The sequence below is a fragment of the Thamnophis elegans genome, chromosome 5, assembly GCF_009769535.1.
Source record: "Thamnophis elegans isolate rThaEle1 chromosome 5, rThaEle1.pri, whole genome shotgun sequence".
NCBI classification, from domain to species: domain Eukaryota; kingdom Metazoa; phylum Chordata; class Lepidosauria; order Squamata; family Colubridae; genus Thamnophis; species Thamnophis elegans.
In genome coordinates this window covers 65,101,790-65,115,077 of record NC_045545.1, presented here as the reverse complement: position 1 = coordinate 65,115,077, position 13,288 = coordinate 65,101,790, and the positions used below count along the sequence as shown (strand labels likewise).

Here is a 13,288-nt window from a genome sequence, read left to right as displayed (position 1 = left end):
ATAATTGTCCTAACTCATTTTTTTCAGTGTCATTGTAACTTTGAACAGTCACTAAATGAATTGTTGTAAGTCAAGAACTACCTGTACGCTGCTCTGGGACTGGCATTGCCTGCTTCTGTCCTTGTTTTTGAATCCCTGCAGTACTGCTGAATCTGATTGCTTTTAGGGGAGGTTCTTATATCACCTGCCCTGCCTCATAAATACAATTATGGGGACCAGCCATTATAAGAGAACAGCTGCTTGCTAATGTTGTCTCTTCTTAATGTCTATAAACATCGGCTGCCTGAAAGCATTCCATAATGCCCATGTTATACTGCATACTTTAATGTAAGTTATTACAACTGTTTTCAATATCCTCTTCTTTAATTAGGATAGAGCACATTACGGGCCAACTACATAATAAACTTTGTTTTTCAGTTGCTGAGCCTCTATCACAATATTCGGTTTTCTCTGGATTCACTGATCAAGGGAGATTTCAAAGGGGTGAGTTGATGCTGGAAACAGATTGTAGAATGTGTCTTAAAGCAAGTCATCTGCTTGTGGATTTTCAAAATGTGATTCCATGTAGTTTCAATAATTGCTTTCCTATGTTGCAGGATCCAGCTCACACTCTTTATTGGGGGCAGCTCTCTTCATCCTAATTCACTCATGACAATATGGCAATGTCAATCATGCATGCTCAAATTCCTGATCCTGAAGTTATTTTCTTGCAAAGCCCCCTTTTACACAGACTATTTTTCTGATAATTATTGTGGGCAGGTGTGGATAATATCCTTATTTTCTGAGCAATACAATTTGTTCCAAAGCCATGGTTTTATTGATTTCATTTGTGAGGAAGGGATAGGAAAAAATTACATGATTTCTAAATAAGCAGATAAAACCAACTCAAGATGTTTTTCTATGGATAATTTGAAAACGTAATGGGATAAAGTTTATTTTTTAAGGCATACAATTGGGCTGAGAAACTGATTAAAGAATGGACATTCTCAGAGCAACTAGTATATTAACAAATTAAACTTATTTTTAAACTTAAGTTTCTGTTCATACCTGCATGATCTCAATCAATCAACTTAACAAACAGAGTATTTGTAGTCTTCTACTACTACAGGGCAATGAAAGGTGACATTTTAAGCATCTATTTATACCACTTGCAAGACTATACATTGGTGTATTGTATTAACTCACATTTTAAACAGAGCAGCTGGCAGGCTGTATTTTTTGCAATATGCCTATATAAAAGCAATCCTGTGTGGCAGAAATAATGGAGACTATTAAAAGAAAGTGCAGTCTAATGTTGATGAATTCCTTGCAATCCAATGATGTTGCAATGGGGGCTTGTCACTGCAGGCAGGCAATTCTAATTTATTTCAATTGTTTCACTGAATGGCTAATTCAACAACACGAGATGGAATTTGATACTTGTGAATGGGAATACTCCAAGATGCTAGCAAACTAGTTTGAAGATTAGATGCTGGCACAATAGAGAGAAAGAGAAAGGAAGAAGCATATCCAATGCTACTGGTGTGAATATAAAGGTTTTCCTTATGACCTAATAGCAACAGAAATGTGCATTAATAACTGCTTACAACCTTCTGCCATGTCTTCATGAGTTTGTCATTGTCTCATTGTGCCAACTTTACATTTAAAGTATGGTAGAACCCACAGACCATGTGACTGAATGCTTCTCATCTCTTATTTATAAGAGGTAGACTTATTACATAAATTATAATTGCTATTGTAGTGTATCAAGCTTATACTGTATACACATTTATACAATTACGCTTAATACTATATCAATACGTGACAATTGTTACAAAACTGAACAAGGTTACAAATTTCCTTTTTCCCCTGTGTTTTTAACTGACCATCTTAATAAGAAAGATAGTATTGTATAGTAGTGGCACAATGTTAGCCTTGCCAAGATGATCAACACAAAAAGCACACTCATACAAGAAATAATTCTACCTTATTGTAAGCTTACTTTAACACAATCTTGAAAGTCTGAAAGTAGATTTCTCCTCCATTGCCTTTGCAGCCCAAAAAACTAAGGAAGGTCCCTTCTGCTATACCCACATTCATTTTGCAAGATGAGCTGCCTCTTATCTGGCCTGAGGCTCTTCCCTCTGTCCCCCAAAGTCATTCTCACATACCATTAAACTCATTTTTTTTCTCTAGCCCTTTCCTTTAGGGATTGAGAATCTTATTATTTTGGGTTACACCTGTCTCTATATTTTTCGCCACCCTCCAGCCCCATACCTCCATAGTTCTTGTTGCAGATTGGAGTTGCTTGATAATTGTTTTCTTTTACTGGGTTACCTATCAGAGCCAAGGTGGTGCAGTGGTTAAATGCAGCACTGCAGGCTACTGCTAGATCAGCAGGTCAGCGGTTCAAATCTCACCGGCTCAGGGTTGACTCAGCCTTCCATCCTTCCGAGGTGGGTAAAATGAGGACCCAGATTGTTGGGGGCAATATGCTGACTCTCTGTAAACCGCTTAGAGAGGCCTGAAAGGCCTATGAAGCGGTATATAAGTCTACTGCTATTGCTATCAGAGTCTTTGTCCTTTTCAGCTTGGGTTTGTGGGGTGGGAAACAATTATTTGCTGCTCGTTGGCTCTAGCAGTCTGCATCAATCTGCTTGTGAGGTTGTTAGGCTCCATTACTTTTCACTCCAGTTGTAGCAGCTTCAGAGTTTCAATGCTCACTCTAGCAACTTATGTTCTGTTTTGCCTCTTCCAGGCCCAGCTTACTGCTTCTTCAGCTCTGACTCAAATTTCTTTCTTCTACCTCCACTCACACCCTGTCCCTTCAGTATTTTTCTCTTATCTCTCTGCAGTGTGGTCATTTACTTTCTTAAAATCCCAGAGGACACAAAACCACCATGAAGGAAAACTCATATTGGCAGTGTTGACGTTTTTCTTCCACACTCATCACCAGCAGAGGCCGCTTAAAGTTGTCCTTAGCTGTTTCAGTTTTAAAATAGTATTTTTCTTCTTATCTGCTGGGCTGTGAAGACATGTATTTCATCCATGGGATGCTAATGCAGTCTTCAGCTTGGGATCTGCCCAATTCCTTTTTATACTTTAGGCCAGTGTTTCTGCAGTCTGACTGGTCAGAGGTGCAATGCAAGCATTTTGCTGAGCAGGATGTGGGACTCTGCTTCATGCTATGCAGCTTTCTGTACTTGCAAACTATTAGTTGGGAAACCCAATAGGTGTATAAACCTACTGATGTTAGCATCTGCCTGCACTTCTTTTTTCCATCCAGCAAGTTGGAGGGGAAGCAATGTTGTGGGAATCCCTTTCCTTAACTTCTGCAATAAGTGTATAAAGATGGCACCTATCACCAACTTCACTGCTGCTGCCAGTTAGGGCAGAATCCATAGCAGATTGGGAGTATGGGGCTGATTTGGGGCAGAACAATGCATTCCAACTTACTTTTATGTCAGTTCAAAGACTGGTGGATAACAGTTTAATATAACTTTCTGGAAAAGGGAATTTGGAAAAGCTGATCATCTGAAAGAATTCACTGTCTATGACACCACATACTAAACAAAATTGAAAATGCTACTATGATATTTATTTCATCTGTTGGTAGGTTTTCAAACTCTTTGGAAATGTATTGGCTCTTTTTCTGTATATTGTTTTTAGTACCACTCAGGAGCTTTTGCAAGTATGTAGCCTCAGATTTTATTCCCTGATAGTCTCCGTTGAAAAGATCAAGCATGTCAGAGAAGGTACTGATTAGGTCTGATGAATACAATCAGACATCTTGAGGGTTGGTCATTCCAAACTTCTATTTTAGTAATTGATCAGTTGAAACAAAACTTTGTTTAGTATCAATATTGTGTTTAAAGAAGCATAATGATGTAGCATACTGTAAAGTATTATATAAAGGGGAATTATGTCTTAAACACTAATCACGTTAAACAGATTAATTGCAATAGCTAATTTTCTACATTATTGAAGATAGTTCTAGCAAGCGATAAAAATAGGAATCAAGTACATGCAAGCATAATGCATAGGTACAGATAATCAACTAAATAGAGAACTACAGATAAAATAGTTGACCAACAGAGCCAAATGGGAGGTGTCTAAGAATTAATTGAGGAAAAATTGTGGTGTATTGTACAAACAGTACAACGGTTTTAGCAATATTCAGAAAAATAGAATCCAATTGATCTGATAATAACTGAAGATAAAGGGAATCAGAGCAATTGGAATGCTTGACACACAAACTCATACATGTTAACAGAAAAGCTTAGCAATGTAAAATTATTTGGGAGTAGAAAAATAGAACAAAAGATCAAATGCAGCATGTTGCTTCATCTCTCAATAGGATTTTAAAAAACCTGTTGAAAAGGCTTGGAAGGACTATGAAAGCAAACTGTAAGTTGGTTTGATATTATCTTCTTTACCAAAGTAACACTACTTTATTTTGAGCTGATTTTATTAAAATACCTAACATTGCCTTTTATCTACTTGAGTGCAAAGATAGAGAAAGAAAAGCGCGAGCTGGCAAAACAATATGGAATGGTGAGGACAGAGGTTGCTGGAGGAGAGATTGCGGAGGAGATGGAAAAAGAGCGAAGGATGTTCCAGTTACATATGTGTGAGGTGAGGCAGACAGATGGTGAAGTTTCTTCTCAGGAAGGAGATCCTGAGCCCGTCTTTCTTTCAGCTTAGGCAGGACCCTAACATGATGCCTCTGAAATAGTTAAGAATCTATTAACTGCATCTTGTGGAATCCTTGGTGCTCTCTGAGCTTGGTTGTTTTGGATGTTCAATACACAATTGGGTAATATCTTCAGTGCTAGAAGGGGATGGGCTTATATCTCCCTCCTGGCTTGGTTTCCATAGGCCTCAGACTGGTTCCCGCTCCACTAGGCCCCACATCCTTGGATTTTCTCGCTCCCTGTCATAACTTACTTCATTTATATTTTCTGAAGATTGCCCCTAGGAAAGAGAAATGGCTGATCTGCCTTGTGGCCTTGCCTTACTATACAGAGTCCTCATGGTGCTGTCCCAGTAGGGGGCATCAGTTGGGAGCAGAAAAATTCTTGGATTGTGAGAATTGTGCCTGCTTCCAAACTGGTGCCCGCTTCTAGGACAGCACCATTTGGCCTCTGTATATTATAGGAAGGCCGCATAGCAATTTGGATGGTTCTTTTTCCAAAGATGTTCTTAGAAAAGTTAAGTGGCCTGATTGGGGGAAAGAGGTCCAAGGATGTGGGAAGCTTGTAAGGGAAGCCTCAGGAGACTGGCAAATCAGGGGCAGGCAGATAAGCTGGGGAAGTATATACTGTGGGTCTTGGCCTGTGCCAGGCCTTCCTCACTGCCTGAGGCACCTGGTATCCACTTAATGAACTGCATAGTCACTTAATGACCACCATGGGGAGAGCCAGGGTTGTGGTCGTTAAGGAAGTCAATCATGTGGGCACCTCACTGAATTACCTCCGCAACGTACAACCATATTTCTGGGCTCAATTGTAGTCATAAGTTGAGGACTATCTGTAGTGGATTTCAAAAAAAAAAACAGGAGATGTAATATACAGCTGCAATGAAGAGGTAAAGTGGCAAAAATCACTTCCTGTTTTGTGCCCAATTTCCTCTTCAAATTGAAGAAACCTCTTCAGTTGATATAGGAGAATCTGGATCCAACTCTTTTAATTTTTTTCCCAATAAATTAAGTTTGTTTTTATTTTGTCAATACATATCGTTCAAGATAATTCCTTTAATTTTGGTACCTTCATTTTTAAAGCATCATTCCATCTCTGAGAATATATAATACTTTCATTATTTGGTAAAATTCAATTATAGTTCTTCAGATCTTAATTCTACTATAGTGCCATAAACACCACTATATAGCAATTAGGTTTTTTTTTGCTGCTAGCTAGTGGAAATGAGTGTATCCTAATGCTTGGGAATTATAAATGTAGCATTTGGTTTAGTTAGTGTAAACACTTATGTAAGCGCTGCCTTTCATAGAATTTAAAAAATAAACCATAAAAATAAAATTAAATTACTTCAACACAAGTACAATTGTTTTTGAGTTTATGTAAACCGAAGATTATCATATACTTTGTGCATGAGATAACTGCAAAGTGCAACTTAGCACTCAAGGAACAGAGGAGGACTAAGCAAACAAATGAGAATGTAGCTCAAAAAGTCAGCTATGTAACCTTTCTCTCCAGTACCTAATTAAAGTGAACGAGCTTAAAACCAAGAAAGGAGTTGACTTGCTGCAGAATAACATCAAGCACTGCAACTCCCAGTTCAAGTAAGTGCCATCCATTTTCATACTTCACAATTCTCTTGGTACCAAAGATATTAGGGCAGTTTAAATACAAATTTCTTGTTGCAAAAGCTTTTGAAAATGTGAATCTATGGCATAAATATATTTTATTCTATATTGTACATTTTACTCAGTTATGAGTAAGCAATCTTATCCTTGCAAAAGGGCTCTTCCAAATGTAAATTTGAACTTACAGCAGTTCAAATCCTGGATCTCATCATTCTCACATTTGCATCTAGCACTGAATTGATTTCTTACTAGCTCTATAATGCATGCAATATCACAACACATTAAATAGTTTCACTTGAGCATTAGAGATCTTCTGGACAATCAGTTATCCGCTCTTGCTTTACTGTCCCGCTAATGACTTGCCCACTGATGGGAAGTCATCTCTTCCCACTTCCCATCTTCTTTCTGCTGATCAAGCATCATTTCCAACATATTGAGGTCAGCAGTTGTGATGGTAATTGCAGAAAGACTTCACTGAAAATAGTAGTGTTGATGAGAAAGAATCCAATGGTATGAACTGAACATGCAATTTTTAACTTTGGTTTCATGGTATTTTTCTATCAGTTTCTTCCAGAAATGTTTAAAGGCAACAGAGAAGCACAAGCAATTTATAGAGAAATTAACTCCTGAGATTCAGAGTGTGAGTATATAATATGAAATTGACAGGCCAAAATTTCATATCAGGTTAAAACACAGTGTGAAATGCATAAACAGACACACGTTCTGGCAAATCTTAAGCTTACACACACAGAAACAAATGCTTTCCAAAGAGAAGTTCAAAGTTTTCACTTTACTTTTAGTTAATCAGATTCTTAATTGTATTTAGCATGACTAAGGTTTGTATTATATCCAAACAAATTGGATAGCCATTTGTCTGGAACGGTATAGGGTTTCCTGCCTAGGCAGGGGGTTGGACTAGAAGACCTCCAAGGTCCCTTCCAACTCTGCTATTGTATTGTATTATTAGCAAGCTATCTCCAGAAAACACATTTTGAAGCTAGTTTGTTTGAACGTAATACAACTAATATTAATAGCAGTTTCTCTGGATGGAGAATTTTGGCAGCTGAAGTCCACACATCTTAAAGCTGCGGAGGTTGAGAAACAATGAACAAAAGCTTACATTTCCAAAATCCTTTTACTCTTGTAAATAATGTAGGAAAGAGCCTATCAACTTAGCATAATGTGGAATTTCATTCTCATTCTGGCTTTTCATTTTCATGCATGCTGCATTGCAACAGTTTCACAAAACCTGAAGTCTTGGGCATGCAGTCTCCCATTAAAAACTTGGAAGTTCACATGTGTAAAGGGATTGGAGGTTGTAACTTAAAAGCTTCAAGAACTTGCAGAAGCCACTGAGAAGAAAGGAATTATTGAACAATTACGATTTGAGAATATTATGTTTATTTTTAATATAAAATGGAATAAAATTTAACTTCTGTCCTAATGCATCAATTTTGTGCAGCCTCTAGTATGTCTCTCAACTGGAGTGGACATAAGTATAAGTATAATCTTTATTGTCATTGTACTTAAATACAACGAAATTGGTCAGCTGCAAGATACCTATCCCTAACCTCCACTCTAAATTTCAGGACCATATCAATTTGTTCCCAAGAGAAGGCAAACAGACTGGAAGACTCCTATAGTATAAGTGGAATAGTTAGCTTGAAACACTATATGTATGGACATGATTGTTTCGGCCCGACAACTGATGAGGCAAACTTTCAGCAACAGGTTGAAGGTTCCAAAAAGTCCTCCACCCTAAAATCACATTCAACCAGTTTCTTGAATATGTCTTTAAGGAAGTGCAGATGTGCTCAAGTACTAATTGTTTGCAGGCCACATCCATAACAAATACTTTCAACTTAATAATTAAGTTCAAAATAAAAGGTAAACTGGTTCCATGAAAAGAAATATAACTTGGCCTTTTGACTTTCCAGAAGGGTATTAAAGCTTGGTTTTGCCAAATGGCTTGGGTCCCTGAGGGGAGCGCTCACTGCAGGGGTTAGTTGATGGGGTAAGAAGACGTCATCTCTATGGTGTCCATCGTCTTGGTTTTAGTTTTTTGAGTAATTTTAACATTTTAATTGTTTTTCTAGTCATCTTTTTATAATCTGTAAGCTGCCCACAGTCAACTTATCGGGGAGGTGGGTGGCATATAAATTTAATAAATAATAAATAAACTTCCTTTTCCTTCTGGACAGATTTTATATGCTGTTTTATGTAGTCTGAACATTTCATTTTAATCTTAACTTAATCCCTTTCAAGTATGTAAAACAGTGAAGAAGGATTGAAGAGGCATAATTTGAAATTGCAAGCATCTGAACACACATCAGTCAGACTTGGAACAAATCGTGTTAGCATTAATTTTGTTAGCTTAACTGGGGTTAAAATTGCTGTTAATAATGTGGGCTGGAGACTTCCTGGAGACTTGGGCTGCACAGAAAAAAATGCCAACTAAAGGTATTTTGCAGCAAACACAAAAACAACTTACGTGTTTGGTGGAATGTTTTTGTGATGCATTTTAGATGAAGTCAAAGCAAGAAGAGGAGAAGAAACAGTTATGTTCCCTTCGGGATCAGCTCAAATCAGCATTGCAGTTGGAACCCAGAGAGGTAAAACTGAGGATGGTACATCCAGTTTTGCTATAGAGAAAGACCAGTAGGTACCTGATGAAACATTCTTAGAAATTGGTTTTTAAGGTCGTAAAAGGCAGAATTAATTGGGGGAAAGACAATTTACCATGTGTATGAGCACAGTTTCTGCCAATCTTCCTTTGCTTCTGTCAATTCTTCAATTTTATGGAAGAGAATTTGGTTTCAAAATTCCTTCAAAGGAAAAGAGAGCTTCAGGAAATACTTACAGGTGAAGTGTTCCTGTATTTATTTAATTACAAGAGAGTTGCATAGATATAGATGGGTGGATGTGGTCATGTCTCTTTTATTCATTGTACAGTTTTCTGTCCCATGTTCCGTATATCCTCCCCTCAATTAAATCTCAAAGGAAAACAGAATGAAGGACTTACTCCCAGAAGCCTTTTTTAAAATAGTAGTAGCAGCAGTAGTGCTGTCCCACCTAAGGGAAAGTTGTGCTCATGAGAAAATGTTGGAGAAAATGTTTTTCTTTCCATGGGGAAATTCAAAAAAGCCCACTATGTCTGTCCCAAAATTTAGTGCAGAATTTCACAAAGTCCTCTGTGCCCAATGGTATTTTCTGCTTTGATGTGAAATAGACTGCCCATCACATTGTTTTAAGAGAAAAGTTCATAGTAAGAAAAGGTACCAAGTTAGCCTATCACAGGGACAAAAAATATTTGGCCAAGGATAATAAATGCTCAGCTTTCAATTTCATCTGCTAACTTTGGACGAGTTCTGATTAAAAGAAAAGATGGGGCCAGCAAAATCAGGCCATTATATTACATCAGTGTTTCTTAACCTTGGTAACTTTAAGATGAATGGATTTCAGCTTCCAGAAATCCAATTCTACCGATCTTAAAGTTGCTAAGGTTGAGAAACACTATACTAGATTGATCTTTCTATGCTTCAACAAGTATTGCTGCAGATAATTCATTGCTATTGCAGGCTTAGTATTTTCTGGGTTAATGTGCTGAACTTGTGCCCAAAGCAATTTTTTAATAAATATGAATCAGTGGGAAAAGAGAAAATATATCATATGATTAAATAGTTGAAAGGTTTTGTGCAGCAAATGGATTACATTATCTGTTAATGTAGAGAGCAGACCAAGAATCAAAGGGGGGGAAAATGACAAGGAAGCAATGGCCATATTTTAAGAGGATCTGATGGTAAGAGGATTTTGCAATATGGTGGAGTCTCTTCACTCAATGGCTGGATGATTGCCAGGGATTTCTATGGCTCCATATTGGACTGAGCAGAAAGGTGGAATCAATGTGCATCTAACTATTTCCAACTCAACATTTCTAATTTTGAGATCGTAGTCCAACGAACCTTGGATTTTTGTTTCTGCATTCTTGCTTATTGCTGTATATAATTACATTTTAAATATGTATATTTGTTTTCTAGCAGAATTCTGTAAGCAAGCCAGTGAGGTATAGCATGCATCAGCTCCAGGGAAATAAGCAGTATGGCACAGAGAGATCTGGGAACCTCTTTAAGAAAAGTGATGGGTAAGTAATGCAATGATTTCATCCTTCGCAACTGCAAATATATGTTTAAAACAATAAAACTTAAAGCAATATAACTATTTAATTGTTGCCTGACTTTCTCTACTAAATCCCTGGGTTGTGACGATTTCTCTTGTACGTTGCCTTGGAAATATTGCATTTTGAAAGCAGAGTATGAATTACTAAAAGGTAACCATCAGTTGTTTTCCAGGCAAAATGTTGGTGTCTAAAACTGTTTTTGTCATGTAATTCTATGCTTGAAAAATATGCTTTTTGCTAAATTTCAACTGTTGGAATTTAAAGAAGAGGTCCATGTGAATTTTTCATACCTTCAGGCCCACTTAAGTCTTGGAGTACATCATAACATTTAGTTACAAAGAATAATTATAATTTGATTTTCGTCTAATAAAATGCAGATCAATATGTTATGTATGCCAAAGCTTCCTTACAGATATATCCTTAAATAAAACAATTTTATTCCTATTAATCTTATTAAAGTTGTTTCCAGGGTACATTTGGGGTTACCAGATGACTGGCAAAAAAGAGGATGTCCTTTTTGGCCTCATGTTTTTCTTCTAGCAAGCATAGCCTTAAAATCAAACATTGTCCACCTTTTTTGAGTCTGTTGATTTTTTATTATTATTTTGTAGTGTTTCACAGCCATAGTCATTCAAATTGTCATACATTGCCACTTTGTAAATTGTTTGCTTCTTTCTTTACCTCGTTTATTGATAGATCCAAGAGTCTAGATTTACAATATTTATTTCCCGATTTTAGCAATTGACTTCAATCGAGCCCTTTCAAATATATGATCATTATAGACTGTAGATACCACGACTCATCATATATTTCTGTGTGAAATTTGAATGGGACGTCACATCACAGCAGATTCTATGTATTGTTAGCATGTGTTCTTGAAATTACATTTTTTGTAAAAATGCAATGAAAATATGATTTCATATACATCTAGGACTACGAGTGTCAAACTCACAACATCACGTCATCATGTGACATATCATGACTCCCCCCCTTTTGTTAAACTAGGGGTGGGGGTCATATGACACATCCGGCCCACAAGCAGCAAGGTTGACATCCCTGAACTAGACCTAAGAAAAATTTTTTGCACTTTTTCATTGTAATTTTGAGTGTAGATGCCAAGAAAATTAAATAGTTAGTGTGCTCTCCTTTCTAATTCTCCATGTCCTCCCTTGCCTGTTCAGATATCTGATGGCCCATAGTACATTTCAAGGCCTAACTATCTTAAAACTTAACTTAAATCTGCCTCTTCTACAATGAACCTGTCTGACTCATAGATTTGTAAGATGGGTCTTTTTTGTAGCTGCCATCTTTCTGGCATAGGAGGGAGGGCCTCCTTTTTTCTCACAGATTTTGGAAGCTTAGTTGGGCTTTTTCAGCACCCAGAATATATTTATTGACCGTAAATTATATATTGTTTGGTTTTTAAAATGGACTGGCTGCCTTTTCTACTTTGCCTGAATAGAAAATAAATAAATCTATTTATTATACTATGTCAGCCAGGGGTGAAATCCAGCAGTTTCTGACAGGTTCTGGAGAACCGGTAGCAGAAATTTTGAGTAGTTCAGAGAACTGGCAAATGCCACCTCTGGCTGGTCCCAGAGTGGAATGGGAATGGAGATTTTGCGGTATCCTTCCCCTGCCATGCCCACCAAGCAATACTCACAGAACCGGTAGTAAAAAAAAAATGAATTTCACCACTTATCTCAGCCCAATTGTAGAAGATTCACCCTTCTCCACAAGCGATTCCATGCTCTGCAGATTTGGAAAAGGCATCTTTCCAGACAGCTCCTGTAGGGATGCAGGTGGCTTCATTAGGAAGAAAGGAAATAATAGGAAACATTATTTCCATGAATACTTTTAAGTTCATTTAAATTATAGTTATGTTCCAAGTATGAACGCCTTTTGTTTGATCTGACCATCTGATGGTAATCTTATGCCATGGTGGTTGGAATTAATATTGTTTATGTAACTGGTTAGTCCTCCAATAACTTAAAATGTTATCTGTTAACTCTTAAATAAAAATACACTATTTTTATATTTCAGCTTAAGGAAAGTCTGGCAGAAGAGAAAGTGCACAGTCAGGAATGGCTATCTTACCATTTCACACAGTACAGTATGCATTTTACTTCCAGTATTGGGGTGTTTCTCTTAAAACAAAACTTTCAACAAAATGGAGCTACTGTTTATACATTGGAGTTCCTCTATGTCTTTTCTTCTTTTCTGGAGGCCCTGAAAGAACAGGTCCACAACGGGTCTGCCTGGATTCGTGGATCAGCAGATCGAGGATGTGGCCAGTCAGGGCTTTGCCTGGTTTTAGCTAATATGTCATTTGCAGCCTTACCTGAGACCTGATTACAGTGTTGACTTCCTCCTGGAAATGCTCAACCTAACATCTATTGCTTCTCCATTGGTCTTCTGCCCTGTCTTTCCTCAGAAACCCTTCCATTCCCTCTTGAATCTTGGATGAATTGCTGCCAGGTGGATCTCTCCTTCCCATTCTTAGATCTTGAGATTTCTCATCCTTTGGGTCTTTATTTCCCTCTTTCAGGGCTGCCACCTGTGGACCTTTCTTCTCCTTTTTCAACTAGGAAGTGACAATTGCTCTGAGTACTCAACTTCTCTCCCCAAGGTTTCTTTCCAGACACTTTGTTCTCTTCATGCACAGATATTTTCTCTCCTCTTCTTGTTATATTCCAACACATTTCATCTGACCCTCTTTATGAAATATATAATAAAACTCTGTAACATTAGCCCAAATAATGCTGCTGAGGATACTAGTTAAATGCTATTGAAACTGATGCACATTTCCT

General features: G+C 37.4%; 1 protein-coding gene across 2 annotated transcripts in view; it reads left to right on the top strand.

Annotated features, from left to right (window-relative positions):
- The window catches only part of LOC116509627 (arf-GAP with SH3 domain, ANK repeat and PH domain-containing protein 2-like), a 40,663-nt gene that overhangs the window by 7,273 nt on the left and 20,102 nt on the right, over nucleotides 1-13,288 (top strand). Inside the window, exons 4-11 of one of the 2 annotated variants that reach the window (XM_032218862.1) lie at nucleotides 418-483; nucleotides 4,337-4,386; nucleotides 4,485-4,614; nucleotides 6,192-6,277; nucleotides 6,866-6,941; nucleotides 8,827-8,913; nucleotides 10,342-10,442; nucleotides 12,522-12,591. In XM_032218862.1, the coding sequence (XP_032074753.1) occupies nucleotides 418-483; nucleotides 4,337-4,386; nucleotides 4,485-4,614; nucleotides 6,192-6,277; nucleotides 6,866-6,941; nucleotides 8,827-8,913; nucleotides 10,342-10,442; nucleotides 12,522-12,591 (666 nt within the window). Of the gene's footprint in view, nucleotides 1-417; nucleotides 484-4,336; nucleotides 4,387-4,484; nucleotides 4,615-6,191; nucleotides 6,278-6,865; nucleotides 6,942-8,826; nucleotides 8,914-10,338; nucleotides 10,443-12,521; nucleotides 12,592-13,288 lie in introns of both variants that reach the window. The other variant, XM_032218861.1, reaches the window with a different exon arrangement.